We start from the raw sequence: 22,607 nt of genomic DNA on the forward strand, positions 1-22,607 counted from the left end.
AGTCAGACTAGCTTGGTCTAGTCAGAAAGGCACGAACTGAGGAAGCCTCTAGGATGAGAGGCGAAACGTCTTCACGGATATATACCAAGTCCAGTTGCACTTGATTCAACTCCCTTGGATAACCATGACCTGGATGAATGAGAACATTCACAGACACTTTCTCTCAGACATTTTCCAAATTTTCTGTGGATAATTATTGGACCAAGCTTATCAAAAGTTGCATAAAACTTGTTGATATCTTATTTAGTTTTCAAGATATTGACTAATGAACTTCAAAAGGGTCGGGGTTCAGCACATAAATAACCAAAGTCAACAACCTTGGGCCAATCCTCGCAAAATGTACAGGATATGTCCACGTACCTGAAACATCCAATGAAAGTTTCATTCAAATTGACCACTAGGTGGCGCTTAAAAAGGGGGCGCAACATAACACAAATCAGCGTTTATATCAGAAATTGTCCAACGTTACACAACTCACAGCATGTGTTTCATAACAATGCTGGAGCGCTATTTAAAATGCAAATTGACTTGACTTGATTGACCACGTGAGTAAAACTATTTTGAAATCCCTCAATAGGGGGCGCCACCAGTTCCAAACACTACACGGGCCTGATGCAAATTTGGCCATAAATCAATGACAGTTTGTCCAAACATCACCAAACTTGGTGGATATTTTTAATTAAGCTATTGAATTTTCAACTCCTAACGGTCTGTGTTGGCTTGAACCCGGAATCACCGCTTGTACTTGGACAGCAACTGCACATTTGATATATTGATGTATTTATCGGGTTTTGTTTTGTTTGTTTTTTTTTACTTTTTAAAATTTTATTGCATATGTTGGCGAGGTGAAAACTCCTCCTGCAAGGTTTATCTGTCCCATCAGTCAGCTCTGCGGCAAAAATTAAAAGTTATTTATGTCAAAAAAATTAAACTACGACTACGCCGAGAATGGGCTTGAGAATCAAAGATGCTCAAAAAGTTAAAATTTCAAAGGTCCTCAAATAGCGGCGCAGCGGGCAGGACTGGTTGAGTCCAAAGCTTTTGGACAGAAGATAAAGAAGAAAATGACATCGACCAGACATGAATGAATGTGAATGAATGTTTTATTTTAGTGTCCGGTCGTTTACAAGCTCCCTCATAGGATTACGCATGTTAACCCAGCATCTTCTAACACCACAATGCATAGCGAAACATCATCCGAACATAAACTCCCCACAAATCACGCAGAGCACGGTTCAAGAAAGAAGGTTTGAAAAAAAATGTAAACTTGAAACTCGAATTTTGACTTGATACACGTGCTGCATTAATTTGTGTTTCCAGTTCCACAGATTAGGTTCACTCAACCTGGGATAAACTGAGTCTGGGTTGGGCGCATGCGCGGCGATCTTTAAAAGCCGTCATCAGTCGAACACTGAAGATGGATGTGATAAGTGATGGATGGTGACAGACAGAAACCACTTGCATTTTTTCCCCACAGCAACAAAGTAGACATGACAGCATACCAAGACTACCGGCAAATATTCTTAGAGAATGTTCTGGATGAGTACTAACACGGCGACAGCAGCAAAGGAAAGGGAGACGGCGTGGCAAAAAATTGCTGATGCGTAAGATTACTAAATTGTGTAAAGTAATTATGTCGCATTCAATATTTGGTAACACTTTAGTATGGGGAACATAAAAAACTTAATTACTAGTGAATTAGTAATGATCAAGATGTCACTTTAGTATGGGGAACATATTCTAAGTAACGAAAACTTAATTTACAGTAATTTAACACTATTAACACTTGTAGTTTTGTGTTTTGTTATGTAAGAACAGACCATATTCATTAAGTGTTAGTAAGGGAGAATAACTCTTCTTGTGGTACTACCACCTTATAAAGTCCATACTAAGCAAAGCATATTGAGATGGTACTACTAATAAGCAATAATTCTGAGGTTATAGAGGGAAAACTCATAGTTAATGGCTTACTGGTTGTATAATAAGGCCATGCAGAATAAGGCATTAATGAGTACGTAATAAAGACCAATTAAGAGCCAATATGTTGCTAATTTGCATGCTAATAAGCACCTAATTAATGGTGACTATGTTCCCCATACTAAAGTGTTACCGGCTGGGCCCCTGAAACATTCCAGTTAATGCCCCCCCAAATAAATAAAGGAATGTGCTTTTCTTCTATCAACACACGCATGTGCTCTCTCTCTCTCTCTCTCCGATTAAACACATATATGTGAACTGAGAGACTTACTCAGTAACAGGGGCTACATAGGCATAGGCACACACATCCACACTTGCTTGCTTGCTGGTTGTCCATCGTGCCCGATGATGACCATCTTCTTCTATTTGTGGGTCCTTTGAGGACTCAGATAGCAGAAGATACCTGCGCAGAGATGGTTTTTAAAGTGGCATGGGGGGTGCACTTCTCCCAACGCCACATGACTTGATTGTAGAGGAGATGGTTCCGATGGCAAGGGGGATCTCTAGATGACCGGCACCTCCACACAACTGCAGGGGGCTGCCGGAAATCCAGTTTTTTGGAAACTGCCTCAAAGCGTGCCGCCACAGCTTGCTTTTCTGTTGGGGTAAGCTCCCTTAGCCTTATGTCTTCCAGACTCACCCACAAGGCAGCGGGGCAGTGGTTGATAGGTGCCAGGGTGTGTCCACCAGGGTGGGCCTGCACACCATATCTCTGGGGCCCACTGCTGCTCCGAGATCCCCTGCCAAGTTAGCCTGGGGCCGCAAGACCCCAGTTACCACGTGTGGCCACGGGGAGGCCTGGCAGGAGTCTTGGTGAAGGAGAGGCTATGTACTGGCAAGGGAAGGGTTACACGCTAGGATGCTTCCCTATTTGCCACAAAGGCTAGCCAGCGGCAGCAAGCTAAGGGCAGGAAGGACACAAGCGGGTTGGAAGAACACGTGCACCTTCCCTCCAACTACACACTGCTGCACTAGACGCATCACAACACTCTGTGTGTATGTACACACACACACACACGCACGCACGCACGCACACACACACACACACACACACACACACACACACACACACACACACACACACACACACACACACACCCTTCAACCATGGCCAGGAACATACTTTTCCTTTAAAAGAATTAAACTGGAGAGAGGGAGTAGGGATGAGAGAGAATAAAAGAGAGAAGAGAGGCAGAGAGGAGAAGAGAGAGTTGGGGAGGAGTGAGAAAGTGTCAGAACTGAAGAGAGTCGTACTGTGGCAATATTGCGTAACACCACACTTGCCACAGTGATGTCACATGCCCTCTCTGGAGTGACCCAGGGCCTGAGCAGGCACTGGAACTGGGCCTTGAGGATGCCAGTGGTCATCTCCACCCTGGCTCTTGTCCTGTAGTGGGCCAGGTTGTAGCGGCACTGCACTCAGGCTCAGGGTAGGGGGTCATTAGAAAGGGCAGGTAGGGGTAGCCTCTGTCCCCAAGGAGGATATAATCATATAGTCCTATAAGCACATGACAAAAGTTACCATAAGTTATACACTTGACATACAAAACCATAAAAGTAAGAATTGAAGAATAAATCATTGTTTGAAAGGCAACTTGCCCTGTTCAAACTTGTTGTACGAGGTGGACTTATGAAACACCACTGAATCATGTACAGACCCTGGACTTCAGCTTCTTTATTTGTGATGATATGGGTGGCATCACATATTATCTTGACAATAGTGTTGTTGCATTACTACCTGAAATGAAGATTTGACTTAGACACTTAAACCTTTGTCATCACCTGCACACTGTTGATTTCCCGATGCACAGTTTGTAACGACGAGGGCTGAAATCCACGATGAGTGACGTTTGGGGTGTGAGGTTTAAGGAGGTTGTTGATATAGATTATAGACAGTGATGAAAACCGATAACGTTCGCAAAGAAACTCCTCTGAAAATGACAAAATATCACAACGAGCTCTAATAACTCGTTCTCAGCGAATGATTTGGGCCTCCGTGTCAACTGGACTTGGAATGAACGGCCACGGCATTATCGAAACAGATGAGACGTCTGATTAAATTGTCTGCTACTGAAATGCTGCAGCCGTGGTGGGGTTTAACTCAAACAAACCTGCGATTTTCCAGGTTCGTTTCAGAGCACAATTTGTCACAGCAACTGAACTTTACTTATCCAAAGGAGTCGAATCAAGTGCAACTGGACTTGGTATATATCCGTGAAGACGTTTCACCTCTCATCCAAGAGGCTTCCTCAGTTCGTGCCTTTCTGACTAGACGGTCAGAAAGGCACGAACTGAGGAAGCCTCTATAATATTATAAATACCAAGTCCAGTTGCACTTGATTCAACTAATTTGGATAACCATGACCTGGATGAATGAGAACATTCACAGACATGAACTTTACTTAATCTGATCTTTGAATCTGGAATCGAAAATTAAAGATTTCTGTGAATTTCGAGTTAAAAGATATGGTTAACTCGCAAATCCTGCTTTCTGGGACACACTCCAGGAGATGTCCAACATCAGAAAAACAACAAATATACAAACACACAAACGCAGCCCCCGAGGCACAAGACACAATACACAAATGCAGACAAGAAAAAATAAATCTACGTCTGCATCCGTTAGTGTCAAACACTACATATTTGATCTCGCTCATAAACCAACATGACCAGACTTGATGAGTAAATAGGGAGCTCTTCATCCCTGCCGGTTCTGACACCGATGAGCACTAGATGGCGCTAAATCCCAGAGTTTAGAGAAAAGCGGAAGTAGCGCTGGGGAACGTTTGGCGCCGTGTTCCGGAATGGGGGTGGTAGGAAGGGACGATTGTAGGATGTGGTTGAGTGCACAAAGCGACAACAGACAGCCAAATCACAACATCAGCAGCCCATCTACAATAACACCATTCACGTGGCCTGCAAACACAGTTCCTGGGGTAGAATAACGCGCAGGATGGGGGAAACCTTTACGTCAACGACAGGAGAGAGACGCGAAAGTTTCAGGTGAGAGTTTACGGATCCTCCATGTATATATACTCACTATTGTCTCCACCAGTTTAAATACAAGCCGATGCATGTCTGGACAATACAAATCACAGATAATGGCGCAACAGCCAAATAACTAAGAATATCTGTTCTGATGTGATTTAATTCTGAACATTATTCCTTCAGCATTTTGCACTGTTAAATCATTCTACCTATTTAACCTTTTTTTGTAGACTCATCAAACGAGTCTACAAAAAAAAGAAGGGGGGGGAGCGTGGCAAGTCACTGCACATCAGTGTTCTGGTGGGTGTGGTGTGTCTGAGGAAGAGTCGAGTGTATGTCGTCCCGTATCCTGTCATTCATTCGCGTCTCTTGCCTGAGCCAACAGGCGTACCGTGTGACTAGGAGGCACAAAGAAGCCTCTCATACCGAAGAGGGCTGGCAGACGAACGGACGCCGTCGCCTCCATGGCTACCGCCCGTTTCCCCGGTAAGAGTGCGGACGTGGCCGTCGGTAACGTCTCCTATCCTGTACCGGGCCGGCCTCCGTGTGTCAACGGCACCCAGTGGATCCTGTACCTGCTGGAGGAGTGTGTGGAGAATGTGTGGGAGTACTGGAGCGTGGTTATCGGCCTCATCTCCATGTTCTGTTTTCTCCTGTCGACTTTACCGTGAGTCTGGGATCTGACGTGGGATTGGGAGAAGAAGTACTCAAGTCAAAGTTTTTTGTCCCATGGATAAATTTCCTTTGTAGTGAATTTCTTTCTCCTGAGTGAATTTCCCCCTTTTATCAAATGTGTATGCATTCACAATCAAGTTGAAGTCTATCTATTTGTCTGTCTGTCTGTCTGTCTGTCTGTCATTCATTCCATCCATCGTTCTAAATATTTATCATTCTATCCGTTATATCATTCTGTTTATCAACTGTGTTGTTCTTGCAATCTATCATTCTACCTGTCATTCTGTTGTTGTTTGTACGTATCATTTCATCTATCTATTCTGTCATTCTATCGCTCCATATCATTCTGTTCTGTCTATCATCTCAATCATTCTATATCGATCTATCGATATCTCTCTCTGTTGATCTCGTTTTTCTGTGTATTGTTCCATCGTTAAATTGCGCTTCTGTTCTATGGTTCTATCATCATTCTAACATCCCAAATCCTCTGTAAATAGTACACATAGCCATTGAAACTATTTAAAGGTCACACCTATATTTGCATATGAAACTGGTCGTTGGTTTCAGTTGTTAGGCACTGTATTGTACTGTATTGTTTATAAGGGTGGGGATATCTGCAGTCAGTCTGAAGCTGTCACTTAGTTGAGTGATGAAACATATCTGTCAATAAACATTGTATCTGATGAGATGAACTGATTCAACCTTCTTTGATTTTCTTCCCTGGATTATCTGAGCATCCATCAAGACATTCTATCATTGTATTTATATTTTGTTCTATTTGCCTGTCTGTCATCTTAGTCAAGTCTATGAGGCTTATCGTAATGGTAAAGTGGAGGAAGCCATGTCTTTTGGCTTTCTCTTCTTCCTCTTCAGTGGAGACCTTACCAGCTTTGCAGGCTGCTACCTCACCAGCCAGCTGCCCATTCAGGTAAACCATTAAACAGTACATACAATAAGATATGTCCCTGTTCAACTCTTAGTATAGTGCTCCTATTACTATTTATGTCTCAGTGACAAAGTCAGGCAAGTCTATTCACAGTAATTACATGTTGATTCAAGTGATTCTTACTTCAGCAGGAATACAAATCAGAAAACCTGGCCATCCTGTTGTGGAGGCTGTGTTAGACACCTAGATGTAATACACTTTTTATGCGGTTTTACAGTGTAAGATACCATTTTTTTTCCTACTGTCAAAGCAGGTTATTCATGTTTTAATACTAAACTTCCACACTGCATTCAGGAAATAGTCTTACAAAAGCATCTCAGAAAAAGATGACGCAAGATGCACCACCATGGTCTGCTGTTTAAGTTTGCTGTGTAGACAGAAATATTTTACATCTCCTTGTAAAGGTGGAACCCTTTCTAAAGTAGCTACTACACTTATCTCAAATGGCCAGCAACTCTGTTTCCTTTGATACCACATCATCATAGAATTGTTTTGCATGTTCAATGTTATTCTTTTGTTCATGGGAAAATGTATCATTAAGATGTTTTTAGGTCTGCTGGTTGTGTATTTGTAAATGATAAAGTTTTTACATCTGACAACAGAGTTGATGCCATACATGACAATCTTAGGGCTTTGTTCTTAACCATTTCTGTTTGGGTACTACACTTTATACAGAGGGAGAGCTGCTGTTTTTGAAGTCTGAGTGATATTTTATTGAATTGCTTGAACTGAAAGGGTTTGGACCTCAGTTTTGTCTAAGTAGTACGTATCAACATGGGTAATTTCAAAGAAGTAATCAGTAGACATAGCCACCTTGTATATTGTGTAGGTATAGCCTTGTTTCTGTAGCAACTCGCAGGACTATTGCCTGACAAATGACCCAAAAATCCTGATTGTCTCACTTGTTTGCTCGCTTGCTCTCTTGGCGTGGGAATAGTCAGAGGCAGGATACCAGGGGGTGTGGCTATTCTATGGAATAAGAAGCTCGACTCAAATGTGGTTAGGCTTGTTGTAGACTGGTGCATTGCTCACAGTTTGCTCACAATGATAGGGAATTCTTTATCCTAAATGTATATACACCCTATGAATGCCAGCAGAATGAGGATGAATATTTAAATATGCTTGCATTCATCAAACCCTATATACAAGATAATACTTCTTACAGTGTATATGTCATTGGGGATTTGAATGCAGATATCTCAGACAGGAATCGTTATTTGCTAATCACATGGCTCAGTTCTGTCAAGATAATAACCTTATATTGTCAAGCAAGGTCTTGTTGCCTACAAATCGTTATACATACATAAATGAGGCCTGGCACACTACCTCTTGGCTGGACCACTGTATTTGCACTTCTGATGCACATGCCTCGTTGGGGAGTATGAGTATTATGTATGGGTCAGCAACGACTGATCACATACCTCTTGCTATGGCTATAAATGTTGAACCTGTGTTATCTAATAATGGATATAGTGACAATGCAGGAAGGTTGGACTGGTCAGCTCTTACAAAGGAGGACATCTTAGCCTATCATGCCTGTACAAATGAAACCTTGGGTAATATATATCTGCTTAGAGATGCAGTTATGTGCAGAGAAATTAATTGTAAGGATATGAGGCATAGGAGAGATCTCTGCTGCATGTATGATGATATTGTTAGTGCTCTGTATGAAGGTAGTAAGCCCGACTATAAGTATAAAAATAAGACACATAACATCAGTCTTGGTTGGAACAAGTATGTAGCTGAGTGTCATGGAGAAGCCAGTGAAGCCTTTAAATCATGGGCTATGGCAGGCAGACCCAGACAAGGGCCTGAGCTTAAACACAAGAAACTCACTAATGCAAGATACAAGTACGCCATTTGCTTCATTTGTAAAAATGAGCAAGCCATGAGGGCACATTCAATGGCTAAGAAGCTACTAGAAAATAATCCTACTAATTTTTGGCAAGAAGTGAGAGTTCTCAATAACTATAAAAAATCTCTACCATGCACTGTTGATGGTATCTCCGGTACAGACAATATTGCTGAGTTAAGGCGACAGCATTATAGTGCCTTATTCAGCTGTGTCCAAAGTGCTCTGTATAAGGTGGGCAATATTGAAAGTGATGATTCAGTGGTGATGATGTCACACGAGGTGTACCAAGCTATAAACAAGCTGTCTGTTAACAAGGCAAGTGGTTTAGATCATATTACTGCTGAACACCTTAAATATGCCAGTCTGAGGTTAGCTCCTCTCCTTGCTATCTGTTTTATTGGCTTTATGATCCATGGCTTGTTACCAGACTCAATGTTGTCTGTACTGTTAGTGCCAGTCATTAAGGACAAAGCTGGTTAAGTATGCAGCCTAGATAACTACAGGCCTATAGCTCTAGCCAGCATACTGTCAAAAGTCCTAGAAAGAATACTGCTGGATAGAGTGCATGAGTTTATCAACTCAACAGATAACCAGATTGGTTTTAAAGTTAAACGTGGCACTGACTCATGTATATATGCCTTAAAGGAAATTGTAAACAAATACAGAGGCCAAAACTCATCAGTGCTTATGTGTTTTATTGATGCTTCTAAAGCTTTTGATCATATTAATCATAGAAAGTTGTTTGTTAAATTGAGTCAAAGAGGGGTACCTAAATACATTGTGAGAATTCTGGCTCATTGGTATGCCCACCAGAATATGCAAGTGAAATGGGGTAATAGTGTTTCAGCCCCATTTGGAGTTAGCAATGGTGTCAGACAAGGGGAATTCTGTCTCCAGTTCTCTACAATTTATACACTGATTTGTCCAAGCAGTTGAAAGACTGGAACACTGGGTGCACGATTGATAATACCTTGGTGAACCATATTATGTATGCAGATGACCTTGTCATTCTTAGTCCCTGTAGCGCTGGTCTCCAGCAGCTCCTTGATATATGTTCCGTGTATGGTGTGGCGTATGATATCAAATACAGTGCTAGTAAGAGTGTTTGTTGTCATGATCTGCAGAACCAAAGAGGTCAATTAGTTAAAATTTCCTGATTTTAAATTGTCTTATAATAATCTTGTATGTAATAAGGTGAAATATCTTGGACATTACTGAACAAATGATATTTATAGGCAATGCTGCTTGATGTATGAACAAGCAAACACTGTCATGCAAGTTTGGTATTTGTTCAGTTAGTGTGAAGATGTCTCTGTTCAGAGCACATTGTACACCACTTTATACTGCAAACCTGTGGTCAAACTACAAAAAAGCAAGCTTACAGAGGCTTCGAGTAGCTTGTAATGATGCATTGATAATACTACTGTTACAACCCTCGGTCTGGAGAGGGTGCAACTATTAGTGTACTGAATAACAGTGAGGTGAGGGTACAACACAGTGAGACAAACGTATAAATATATTTATTAACAATGACAGGACAAGGGAACCGAACGATTGCCAAACAAACTATCAACAAAAGTAACCCACCCTTGACAGTGCTGAAAAGCACCAAACCTAAAGACAAAAGGTGGCAACCGCTGCTAACCTAGTGTGTCTAACAGAGGTAAGCTACGTGATGGGGTGTTTGCCCATGGGCATCTTACCTTGATCCCCTTGCCCAAAAGAGCTAAACAACTAAACATAACTTAAACTAGTCAAAATGCAAACTAAACCAAAAACGGGCCAGACGTTACAAACACAAAGTAACTACATCACACAAACTAAACTAGCTGGCAGGTGAACTGAACACATGTGGGGGTTTAAATGGGAAACTACACAGCTGATGAAAATTGGATGATTCGTTGCCCGGTTGATTAGGTGATGAGGAGCACCTGGCGGATACCTGAATGTAGAGTCAGAGTGATACAGGAGGCAACACAAAACTATACGGACACACCCGTGGCCGTAACATCTACTAAAAAGACCTAAATGGTGTACTGCAAGTGAAATGTTTGTGGCTGCAGGAGTCAATACCTTTCAGGATCTTCTAAGAAATCTCGTGTATAAATTTATTTGCCGGCTCAGTGACTCTGATAATGTAATCATCAAGGGTTTAACTAATATAAGATTCAGTGCCACACGCTACCAATCCCGGCAGTGGGACCACTGGTATAGCTGCCTTCTTATAACACACTGATTTGTTCCATTTATGTTATTTTATTGTTTACTCTGTGTATTGTCTAGGGTTTGTCTTTTACCTATTTGTCTTTGTCTGTTATGGACCCTGAATCTGCAATAAAATTTTAAATTGAATTGAATTGCTTCTGTCTCTCTCTCTCTCTCTCTCTCTCTCTCTCTCTCTCTCTCTCTCAGATAGTCACTGTGGTGTTCTACATCTTCACAGATATGATCCTCATCTCTCAATTTCTCTACTATAAGATCAAGAACAGTTCCACCAGAAGTAAGCCATGACATTCTAGCTATGCGTTCAGTTGGCCATGTATTCATGACTGTCTAGATGGGTATAGTGTATAACAGTTAGGATTATGAGCTAAACTGAGTTTTTTTTCTGCTGTTTAGTCATCATGAATGTGTGCTCTCGAATGGTTTCCTCACAGTTGTACATATATAAGAACACAAATTTAGTATAAAGAAAGGTCAGTAAGTACCCATATTGACCCTTTGCACGTGACGTCACGTCCCACTCGCGGGGAATATGAACGCCATGACGGACTGCAGAAGACTTGCGCGTCAAATTTAAGACAAGCAGGCACGTTAGCTATAGTTCGACATTTCATTGTTTGAAGCTAGTTTTTATTTTACTTTTATGGTACGAGGGTGATTTCCTGCTGTGCCGTGCAATGTGCCAACAGGCAAGGACTGAACCTGAACTGACTAAATATATATATATACTGCTCAAAAAAATAAAGGGAACACCTAAAAACACAATATAGACCTCGATGAATGAAATATTTCAGCTGAAAATCTTTATTTATTAGACAGAGGAATGTGTTTAGAGCAAAATAACCTAAGAATGATCAATGGAAATCAAAATTATTAGCCCATTAAGGTCTGGATTCAGAATCATACTCAAAATCAAAGTGGAAAATGAGAACATAGGCTGATCCAACTTCTGTGGAAATTCTTCAAGACGATTCAAAATGAGGCTCAGGAGTGTGTGTGGCCTACACATGCCTGTATTTACTCCCGACAACGTCTGGGCATGCTCCTGATGAGACGACGGATGGTCTCCTGAGGGATCTCCTCCCAGACCTGGATCAGGGCATCGGTCAACTCCTGGACAGTCTGTGGTGGGACATCGCGTTGGCGGATGGTACGAGACATGATGTCCCAGAGGTGCTCGATTGGATTCAGGTCTGGGGAACGTGCAGGCCAGTCCATAGCATCAATGCCCTCGACATACAGGAACTGCTGACACACTCTGGCCACATGAGGACGAGCATTGTCATGCATGAGCAGGAACCCAGGGCCCACTGCACCAGCATATGGTCTGACAATGGGTCTGAGGATCTCATCCCGGTACCTAATGGCAGTCATGGTACCTCTGGCTAGCACGTAGAGGTCTGTGTGGCCCTCCAAGGATATGCCTCCCCAGACCATCACTGATCCACCGCCAAACCGGTCATGCTGGAGGATGTTGCAGGCAGCAGAACGTTCTCCACAGCGTCTCCAGACTCTCTCACGTCTGTCACATGTGTTCAGTGTGAACCTGCTCTCATCTGTGAAGAGCACAGGGCGCCAATGGCGAATCTGCCAACCAAGATGTTCTCTGGCAAAGGTCAATCGGGCTGCACGGTGTTGGGCTGTGAGCACAGGCCCCAATTGTGGACGTCGGGCCCTCATACCATCCTCATGTATTCTGTTTCTCACTGTTTGAGCAGAAACCTGCACATTAGTGGCCTGTTGAAGGTTGTTTTGTAGGGCTCCGGCAGTGCTCCTCCTGTTCCTCCTTGCACAAAGGACCAGATAGCGGTCCTCCTGCGGCCCCCTCCACGTCTCCTGGTGTACTGGCCTGTCTCCTGGTACCTCCTCCATGCTCTGGACACTGTGCTGGGAGACACATCAAATCTTCTTGCCACAGCACGCATTGATGTGCCATCCTGGATGAGCTGCACTACCTGAGCAACTTCTGTAGGTTGCAGATACCGCCTCATGCCACCTGTAGTGGTGAGGGCACTAGCAAAATGAAAAACTAACCAAAGATCGGCCAGAAAAGATGAGGACAGGCAAATGGTCTGTGGCCACCACCTGCAAATCCATTCCTTTTATAGGGGTTGTCTTGCAAATTGTCTAATTGCCACCTGGTGGAAATTAGACAATTTACCAACAGGTGAAATTGATTCACAAATCAGTGTTGCTTCCTAACTGGACAGGTTGATATCTCAAAAGTGTGATTGACTTGGAGCTACATTGCATTGCTTATGTGTTCCCTTTATTTTTTTGAGCAGTGTATATATAATTATATATATATATATACACTACCGTTCAAAAGTTTGGGATCACCCAAACAATTTTGTGTTTTCCATGAAAAGTCACACTTATTCACCACCATATGTTGTGAAATGAATAGAAAATAGAGTCAAGACATTGACAAGGTTAGAAATAATGATTTGTATTTGAAATAAGATTTTTTTTACATCAAACTTTGCTTTCGTCAAAGAATCCTCCATTTGCAGCAATTACAGCATTGCAGACCTTTGGCATTCTAGCTGTTAATTTGTTGAGGTAATCTGGAGAAATTGCACCCCACGCTTCCAGAAGCAGCTCCCACAAGTTGGATTGGTTGGATGGGCACTTCTTGTGTACCATACGGTCAAGCTGCTCCCACAACAGCTCAATGGGGTTCAGATCTGGTGACTGCGCTGGCCACTCCATTACCGATAGAATACCAGCTGCCTGCTTCTGCTCTAAATAGTTCTTGCACAATTTGGAGGTGTGTTTAGGGTCATTGTCCTGTTGTAGGATGAAATTGGCTCCAATCAAGCGCTGTCCACTGGGTATGGCATGGCGTTGCAAAATGGAGTGATAGCCTTCCTTATTCAGAATCCCTTTTACCCTGTACAAATCTCCCACCTTACCAGCACCAAAGCAACCCCAGACCATCACATTACCTCCACCATGCTTAACAGATGGCGTCAGGCATTCTTCCAGCATCTTTTCATTTGTTCTGCGTCTCACAAACGTTCTTCTTTGTGATCCAAACACCTCAAACTTGGATTCATCCGTCCACAACACTTTTTTCCAGTCTTCCTCTGTCCAATGTCTGTGTTCTTTTGCCCATCTTAATCTTTTTCTTTTATTGGTCAGTCTCAGATATGGCTTTTTCTTTGCCACTCTGCCCTGAAGCCCAGAATCCCGCAGCCGCCTCTTCACTGTAGATGTTGACACTGGTGTTTTGCGGGTACTATTTAATGAAGATGCCAGTTGGGGACCTGTGAGGCGTCTGTTTCTCAAACTAGAGACTCTAATGTACTTATCTTCTTGCTCAGTTGTGCAACGCGGCCTCCCACTTCTTTTTCTACTCTGGTTAGAGCCTGTTTGTGCTGTCCTCTGAAGGGAGTAGTACACACCGGTGTAGGAAATCTTCAATTTCTTAGCAATTTCTCGCATGGAATAGCCTTCATTTCTAAGAACAAGAATAGACTGTCGAGTTTCAGATGAAAGTTCTCTTTTTCTGGCCATTTTGAGCATTTAATTGACCCCACAAATGTGATGCTCCAGAAACTCAATCTGCTCAAAGGAAGGTCAGTTTTGTAGCTTCTGTACCGAGCTAAACTGTTTTCAGATGTGTGAACATGATTGCACAAGGGTTTTCTAATCCTCAATTAGCCTTCTGAGCCAATGAGCAAACACATTGTACCATTAGAACACTGGAGTGATAGTTGCTTGAAATGGGCCTCTATACACCTATGTAGATATTGCACCAAAAACCAGACATTTGCAGCTAGAATAGTCATTTACCACATTAGCAATGTATAGAGTGTATTTCTTTAAAGTTAAGACTAGTTTAAAGTTATCTTCATTGAAAAGTACAGTGCTTTTCCTTCAAAAATATGGACATTTCAATGTGATCCCAAACTTTTGAACGGTAGTGTATATTAACCAAACATTATGCATTTTTAATTTAATTAACACATTTCATATGAAGAGGGAAGTATTTTTGCTCATAAGAACAATAAAAGTCTGAGATTTATGTGATATTTTTTAAGTGTTACCTTACATGAATGTGAGAAATGGTCAGAGTGGACATGAGAAAATGATTGCAATCTAACAAAAACAGCCAAAAATGTACAAATTGTATATTTATTATTTAATTGTATTTTGCTTCATGCTAACCAGTACACTTGAATCAATGGCTTCAGACACTGAAAACATTACTGACAGTTTTATTATGCCTCCTTGTCCCCTTTGAATGTTGTGGACTCAAACTTAACGCTTTCTATGGAATGACCCAAATGCTAGCTAGATGGCAAGACTGTCTAGCCTACTATGAAATGGCAAGGAAATTATGAGCTGCTTTTGGTTACAGTCGATTTGAGTTTTGATGGCATCTTAGGGGAAACAGGTTAAAAACATACACAGCTGGCTAGCTATGTCTTACCTTTGCCATTATGAGGTACAGCCCCCTGCTGTGAGCGTAGCACCGCGATTCTGTAACCCAACCAGCTACAAAGAACTGGTAAGCATCCAGACTTTTGTATGCTTTTAGTCCGCACCTGTGTATGGGGACACTCCGTTGGTAACATAGTGGTACAGATCGTGTGGATTGAACTCGGGCAGACTGGACGATTTTGCTAGATCCGTGAACACATCGGTAGGAAGATGGTACGGGTCAGTAGCTAACCCTGCTATCGCTAGCTTCTCCACATTTCGCTCTTTGTGCCGTCCTACAAGGTGACTCACTTCACAGGACAACTCCACAACATTACTCTGACTATTGGTAGCCATCACTTAAATTTAAACTATAATAGCTACTCATCCGTCGCAATATTTTGTTTGTTTTTGTTGTTCGCTTTTGAATTTCCCGGTCTATCACTTACTGCCGTCCGTCATGGCGCAGTCTCCCTCGTCACGTGATAATTGTGACGCGTCTGCAAAGGGTGAATAGAAAGGTCAGTAAGTACCCATCTTGATTACCACAAGAGTCAACATAGAAATGAGCTTGACTTTTGATAAAGCACGTGTCCTGATTCCTAATGAACACATGCAGCATTTCTACCCAGCATTGAATAAAATGCTCCCAATGAAGATTCAGGACTTATGTGTTTGTGTCGTCATAGTCTAATGTTTTTAAAGCCGCTTGAGTTGCCAACCCTGTCATGTTGCTTAGCAGCATTTGCAAAATTCCATAAATTCCAAGCATACTAATTTAACATGGCTGGTGAGTTCAGATGACTGTTACTTCTCCAGCCGTATCTCCCTAGGGCTGTATCTCACAAGGATAGAGGTCATGAAATTTATTACACAAAGTGAGGTTCCCATCCCAACCATTCGACCACACGCGCAAACCTCTGCAGTTATCTCTGTAAGTATTACCTTATAGGTGTGACTGCACCTTTTCAAAGCCAAAGATATCAGATCAACACCATGCTGGGCCTGCTAGTTCAAGATCTAGGTCAGAGAACAAACAAGGAGCACATCCACTTATACTCCGTGCTGATCTTGATTAGACATTATCACACAACTTGAGCTGACAAGCTCAAGTTTCAAGCTTATTTCAACATGAAAAGATCTCTTATCTTATGTAAGATAACTTCCCACCCTCACATCTAAACAAACGGATGACTCTGTCTCCACCCTTTGCCTCTTAGACCCCCAATCCCCATACATGCACTTGCACAGAAACACACACACGACACTGCAGTGTATAGATGTTGGGTCACCTAGCCAAAAGGACATATTGTGATAGGACATATTTGTGATATTGCGCTATACTGGGGTGGCTAACCATGTGCCATGGAGAGCCATGTGTGTGCAGGTTTTCATTCCAGCCGGACTCCACACGAGATGATTTCACTGATTAGCAACCCTTCAATCAAAGAGGAAGAATGTATCAGTGAAATCACCTGGTGTGGAGTCGGGTTGGAATGAAAACCTGCATACACATGCCTCTCCATGGCACATGGTTAGCAATCGCTGGGCTATACAAATAAAATTGACTTGAATTATTGCTTTGCATACCATAACCCAACCACACTAGCATCAAAGACAAAAGTAATTGGAATTATGGGCATCCGGGTAGCATAGTGGTCTATTCTGTTGCCTACCAACACGGGGATTGCCCTTCGAATCCCCGTGTTACCTCCGGCTTGGTTGGGCGTCCCTACAGACACAATTGGCAGTGTCTGCGGGTGGGAAGCCAGATGTGGGTATGTGTCCTGGACGCTGCTCTAGCATCTCCTCTGGTTGGTCAGGGCGCCTGTTCGGGGGGAAGGGGGAACTGGGGGGAATAATGTGATCCTCCCACGTGCTATGTCCCCTTGGCGAAACTCCTCACTGTCAGGTGAAAAGAAGCAGCTGGCGACTCCACATGTATCGGAGGAGGCATGTGATAATCTGCAGCCCCCCCCCTCCCCCCTGAATCGGTGAAGGTGGTGGAGCAGTGACCAGGACGGCTCAAAAGAGTGGGGTAATTGGACGGGTACAATTGGGTAGAAAACGGGGGGGGGGAAAAATCCCTCCAAAAAAAGTAATTGGAATTATGTCAAATGAGGAGAAGGTGAGCTAAGCAAGCAGACAGGGACCAGTATGACTACTCCTCACCTAGAAGCAGGCAATGCAAAACTATCCCTCTCCTAGAACGTAGCATGGTGTTAGCCCATGCTCATACCAACCAGCTGTTAAGCTATAAATAAGCAGCAGAGTACCTTATGCAAGTAAGCATGCACTTTCTTTTTCAAATAAGCTTGTCAATAGAGATTTTATTCAGATATTTATTCCCTTGTTAATGGAGCAAGTATTGGTCCACGGGAGGTAAGAAGGCAAATGGGTCATCATTCGAACAATACTTGTTCCATTAACATGCCCTTAAGCTTTCGAGTGATGACACATTTGTCTTCTTACCTCCCATACTATAGCTACCCTATAGGCAGCTTTCGCTGCCTGTGTTTCATGTTTGTGTGACAACAAAACTACTTTTTCCCCAAATTTTACAATATGTGCCTATCCTTGGAGAATGTGGTTGGGCATTAATGTAGAAAAGGGGTGGCATAAGCAATTTTACAAAAACGTGATTAAATTAATGAGAAAAAAATGCAGTTAAGGCCAATTTAGAGGTTTGTAGGCTAGATTAAAGTTACCTTTAACAAAGCATAAAAAGTATTGAATCGAACAATAAATTGGGAAAAACAAAATGACTAGAAGAGAACATTTTAATTTTCTAGCAGCGATTGGAAGGCTTTTTTATATGAAACTGGTGCTCTGAGGTCAATGGCCTATTGACAGATAGAACTGACAGGCACAATGTCATCATGTTTGTCAGATCGGTTGGTCGGCATCATCAGCTATGATGTTGGCTGCAGAAAAACATGCTCAACAACTGTCCGCCATTGCGCTCTCTCCTCACATGCGCTGATGGCTTCCGCTTTACCCATTTTCATCCAGTTTGAGATGTTGTCCATGTACGAGATTGCTGGCCTGCCTCGTCGCCTTTTGCCTTCAACTTTGCCTTACAGCATATTTTTCATAATACTGCAAGTCTTATGACGCATAGCATGGCCGAAATATTTTAGTTTTCATCTCTGAATGGTCGACAGAAGGATCATATTTGTTCCAAGTTGCTGTAGCACACTTTCATTTGTATGTTTTTCTACTGGCTTACAACTGCTTGTTTTCAGACAGAACAAACAATCTATAATCACGCAGTGTCACATAATCTGTGCTAAGACTTCACAGTACTGCTTAAAGTCTATGTGTATTTTGAGGGCTGGGCACTGCTGTGTTTACCCTGTGCTCCAAAACAATTGCTCCTTGTGTTGTTGATGATACAGAAAGTCTGTTCCACACTTGCAGTAGGTGTAAGCCATGGCATGTGAACGTCAAATAAAGGCCGGAAAATATATTGCACATAATTGTAATCATCTCTTGGTGTTGTAAAGATATCAGCTGTCGTGTGTGTGTGTGTGTGTGTGATCCTTACAGAGAGTCCTCTGTTGAAGTGGCTGTGCTTCCTGTGGTGTGGTTCTGCTACCTTACTCCTCCCGGTTCTACCCAAACTCATCACTGACAATAGCTCTAACTTGGACACACAGGTGCATACATGCAGTGTTTAGGTGTGTGTGTTAGGGTGTTTGCTGAGGTGTGTGACTTCAGCGATGGAATTATTTTAACACGCTATTATTATTCCTCTCGCTGTTCTCATTCTCCTTCTCGCTGTTGTTTATGTGGCTGACGTGCCTGTCTCATCCAGAGTCCAACTACCTCCAATACAGTGGAGATTACTGGCTATGTCTGTGGATACCTGGCCTCCATCTTCTACCTCTCCTCCCGTTTCCCTCAACTCTATAAAAACGTAAGTGGCAATTTGATATTTTGGTTGCATTTAGAGGTTCACCTGTAAATATTGGTTGTGTCTTTGCTATGTTTTGTCATGTCACTCAAGAGATGTTAGTCGGTAAAACATCCCTCATGTGTTGGTCATAAAAACAGACCACACGTGTTTGCGAATGTGTGCGTTTTTTGGTTTGTTTGTGTCTTTTTGTTAAAATGGAAACCAGACATACATGACAATGGTGCCGTTGTGCTCAAGAAGAATATTGGCTCGACTTCTGCCATTAGCTACTGGAGACATTTGCCAAAGTTCTGCTTTCAAATGCCAGAGAAATTTCTGGACACACACACACATACACACACATACACTGTCTCTAAGTCAATATATTTCCATTTAAAATTTAACGCAGTGCATGGCGTAAAAGAAATTTTTTTTCACCATGTGCTTCCCATTACTTCTCACAAAACATGCATGAAATGACAGATCGTATCTCATCTTATCTTACATATTTATCATTGTTAAAATCAGTATTGGCAATGCCTACATGGTCTAGTCCACCTAAAACAGTAGTCGATAGCACATCCATTTTGTGTTGCAATGCAACGCTTAAAGATTTCACGCATATGAAACCATAATACACTCAGTGGCATTGAACAGATTAGGGTAAGGTTGAATAGGGTACATTTGGTTGACACACCAGGTAGTCCAGGGATCAGGCTGAAATCTGTTAAGGAATCTGAAAATAACACTCCCTGCAAACAGTCAAAATGTCAGATCGTGAAGGCCACCGTCTGTTGGCTGTTTGGTCCTCAGTAAATATGACTCATATTTGACCCTTAACCCTCCTAGTTCCAGAGACAATCCACAGAGGGCACCTCCTACCTTTTGTTTGCCTTGGCCATGATGGGCAATGGGACATATGGGCTGAGCGTCATCGTGGTCCTGCCTGCCCTGAGGGGCTCCAAACACACCTTCATCATGAAACACCTGGCCTGGCTAATTGGCAGCCTGGGAGTCCTTGTTCTTGACTTCTTTGTATCCTTTTATTCACAAGCCTGGGGTTACGTTGTTATATAATATTTTAGCTTATGGAGGTATAACATGCTTCCCTAAAAATACCTGCATGTTATAACAATACAAAGTAAGGATTCCTACTGTCATGGTAAATGGAGATACAGTGGTTTATGAGTGCCATTTTTTTGACCTCCTGGGTTATTAAAGGTTACAATAGAAAGGTTTTATTAGAATTTTCACATTTTAATGGCTCTCAATGAGTTTTGATTGGCTAACATGTGGGCATTTATTTACCATTAAGTATCTTAATTTAGGGGCGTCTATTCCGTTGCCTACCAACACAGGGATCGCCAGCTTGAATCCCCGTGTTACCTCCGGCTTGGTCGGGCGTCCCTATAGACACAATTGGCCGTGTCTGTGGGTGAGAAGCTGGATGTGGGTATTTGTCCTGGTCGCTGCACTAGCGCTTCCTCTGGTCGGTCGGGGCGCCTGTTCGGGGAACTTCGAGGGCAGAAACTTTTTCATACGTTTTGGCTATTGATTAAGTAGTATCTGTTAGTGTGGCCCAGTGGTTAGCGCCCAGTGGTTAGCACTGTCGCATCACAGCAAGAAGGTCCTGGGTTTGAACCCCGGGGTTGTCCAACCCTGGGGGGTCATCCCAGGTCGTCCTCTGTGTGGAGTTTGCATGTTCTCTCTGTGTCTGCTATGGGTTTTCTCCGGGTGCTCCGGTTTCCCCCACCATCAAAAAGACGTGCATGTTAGGGTTAGTACTCCTGTCTGTGCCCCTGACCGAGACATGGCAAGACGAACTGGAATTGGTCCCCGGGTGCTGCACAGCAGCTGCCCACTGCTCCTAACTACGCAGTTAGGATGAGTGAAATGCAGAGCGTAATTTCCAACCCAAAGGGGAATCAATAAAGTATCTCAAAATAAAAAATAAATAAATATATATATATATATATATATATATATATACACACACACATACAGGCTTCTACATGTTTGCCACAAACAAACTAACTTTGCTTCTTCTTTTAAACTTGTCTTTTCTTCTGCATTTCAGTGCCATAGTGAAGGCATACAACACCATGTGGTGAATGGTTTTCCCCCAGGAAGGTTCTATCAGACAGGAACAATTGAAATGAGCAAGTACTGGCAGCTTGGTGGTCCAGTGGTTAACACTGTTGCCTCAAAGCAAGAAGGTCCTGGGTTCAAACCCCAGTCCATCCCAGGTCCTTTCTGTGTGGAGTTTGCATGTTCTCCCCATGTCTGCATGGGTTTCCTCCCACCATCAAAAAGACATGCAGGTTAGGGTTAATACTCCTGTCTGTTCCCCTGACTAAGGCAATGGAAAGAAGAACTGGAGTTGGTCCCTGGGTGCTGCAGCTACCCACTGCTCCTATACAATAGGATAGGTTAAATGCAGAGAACTAATTTTGTTGTAACCTATACAATGACAAAAATAAAGTGGCTTTCTTCTTCTACTAAATGAGCAAACTACTTAAATATACCAGTGATGGAAAGTATGAAAAAGAGTGTTTGTTTACATAGAAGTCTTCAGGATTGTAGCTTTAGCCTCTTGTCTTTATAAAATCATTAATAAAAATACTAATTAGTCCCACCATTGTAAAGTGTGGGTAATTAGGAATGCAAGGGCCAAAACAGCAGAGAATTAGTATGTTGTTGCACATGGTGGTTCTGTGTGAGCCTTAACCTTGTCAGGTGACTGCTCAGTTCATCATGTACAGGAAGAGGAACTCCCATCAGTGCAGCCCGCTGGTCAAAGTGTCGGAGGTAGAACCTCTACTGTGCGAAGAAGAGGAACTCTCAATGTTGTAGTGCACAGAACAAAGTATCGGAGGTAGAACCTCTACTGTGTGAAGAAGAGGACCTCTCAATGTTGTAGTGCACAGAACAAATAAGGAACATGGACATTTTAGACATTAGAGAACAGAGTGATCAGTTTAAAGCTCTTCAGCGGACTTCTCTAGCTGGAATCATCACTCATACTGGGTGAGAAGACCTTCAACCATTGCGAATTGTACCACATTCAAAAATCTAAAATTAATTGCAATTTGGAGGAGTCTACATATCAGTTTGAAGTTTTTGTTTTTGCGCTAGCATAGCCAAACCTGGTTTGAACTTAATGCAAATGTGATCCGTAAAAAATGCGTCAAGTATTTCATAGATCATAGAGAATATTTGGATTTGAGATTTTTGTGCTAAAAAGGGATTTGTAGATTTTTCTTTTTTTTCAGTATACCTGGTTTCGTCAAACACTGGGGACAGTATGAGGGGCACATTTTCAGACTTAGCCTTCAATCACGTTAGAAATATCCCTTGCTGTTATTTCTTCTATTACATGGTGTTTGTCCCCAAAGACTTCTCAGCATCTTGTGGCAATGCTATGAAGCTACATTTAGCCATGGGAGGTCGCCTACCGCCCATCACTCTGCTGTTTCAAGTCTCTTTGTCTGTGCCTTTATATCTTATAATAGATGATGCAGTACACTTTGTTTCTCATCTATTGGTGATGCTTATGCCAAATCCAGCATTTGTTGACTACTATGGGCAGAAAGCCTGACTTCTGTTCCACGCAGCAC

General features: G+C 42.5%; 1 protein-coding gene across 1 annotated transcript; it reads left to right on the forward strand.

The window, feature by feature from the left end:
- Positions 1-4,817: 4,817 nt before the first annotated feature.
- Positions 4,818-21,843, forward strand: LOC130115237 (lysosomal amino acid transporter 1 homolog). Its single transcript, XM_056282855.1, has 8 exons — positions 4,818-4,980; positions 5,351-5,632; positions 6,439-6,568; positions 10,854-10,941; positions 18,642-18,751; positions 18,910-19,011; positions 19,840-20,025; positions 21,727-21,843. Exons 2-8 carry the CDS (start codon positions 5,430-5,432, stop codon positions 21,841-21,843), a joined length of 936 nt encoding a protein of 311 aa, XP_056138830.1. The 5' UTR covers positions 4,818-4,980; positions 5,351-5,429.
- The last annotated feature ends 764 nt before the right edge of the window (positions 21,844-22,607 follow it).

Source organism: Lampris incognitus, chromosome 7, assembly GCF_029633865.1.
Source record: "Lampris incognitus isolate fLamInc1 chromosome 7, fLamInc1.hap2, whole genome shotgun sequence".
NCBI classification, from domain to species: Eukaryota; Metazoa; Chordata; class Actinopteri; order Lampriformes; family Lampridae; genus Lampris; species Lampris incognitus.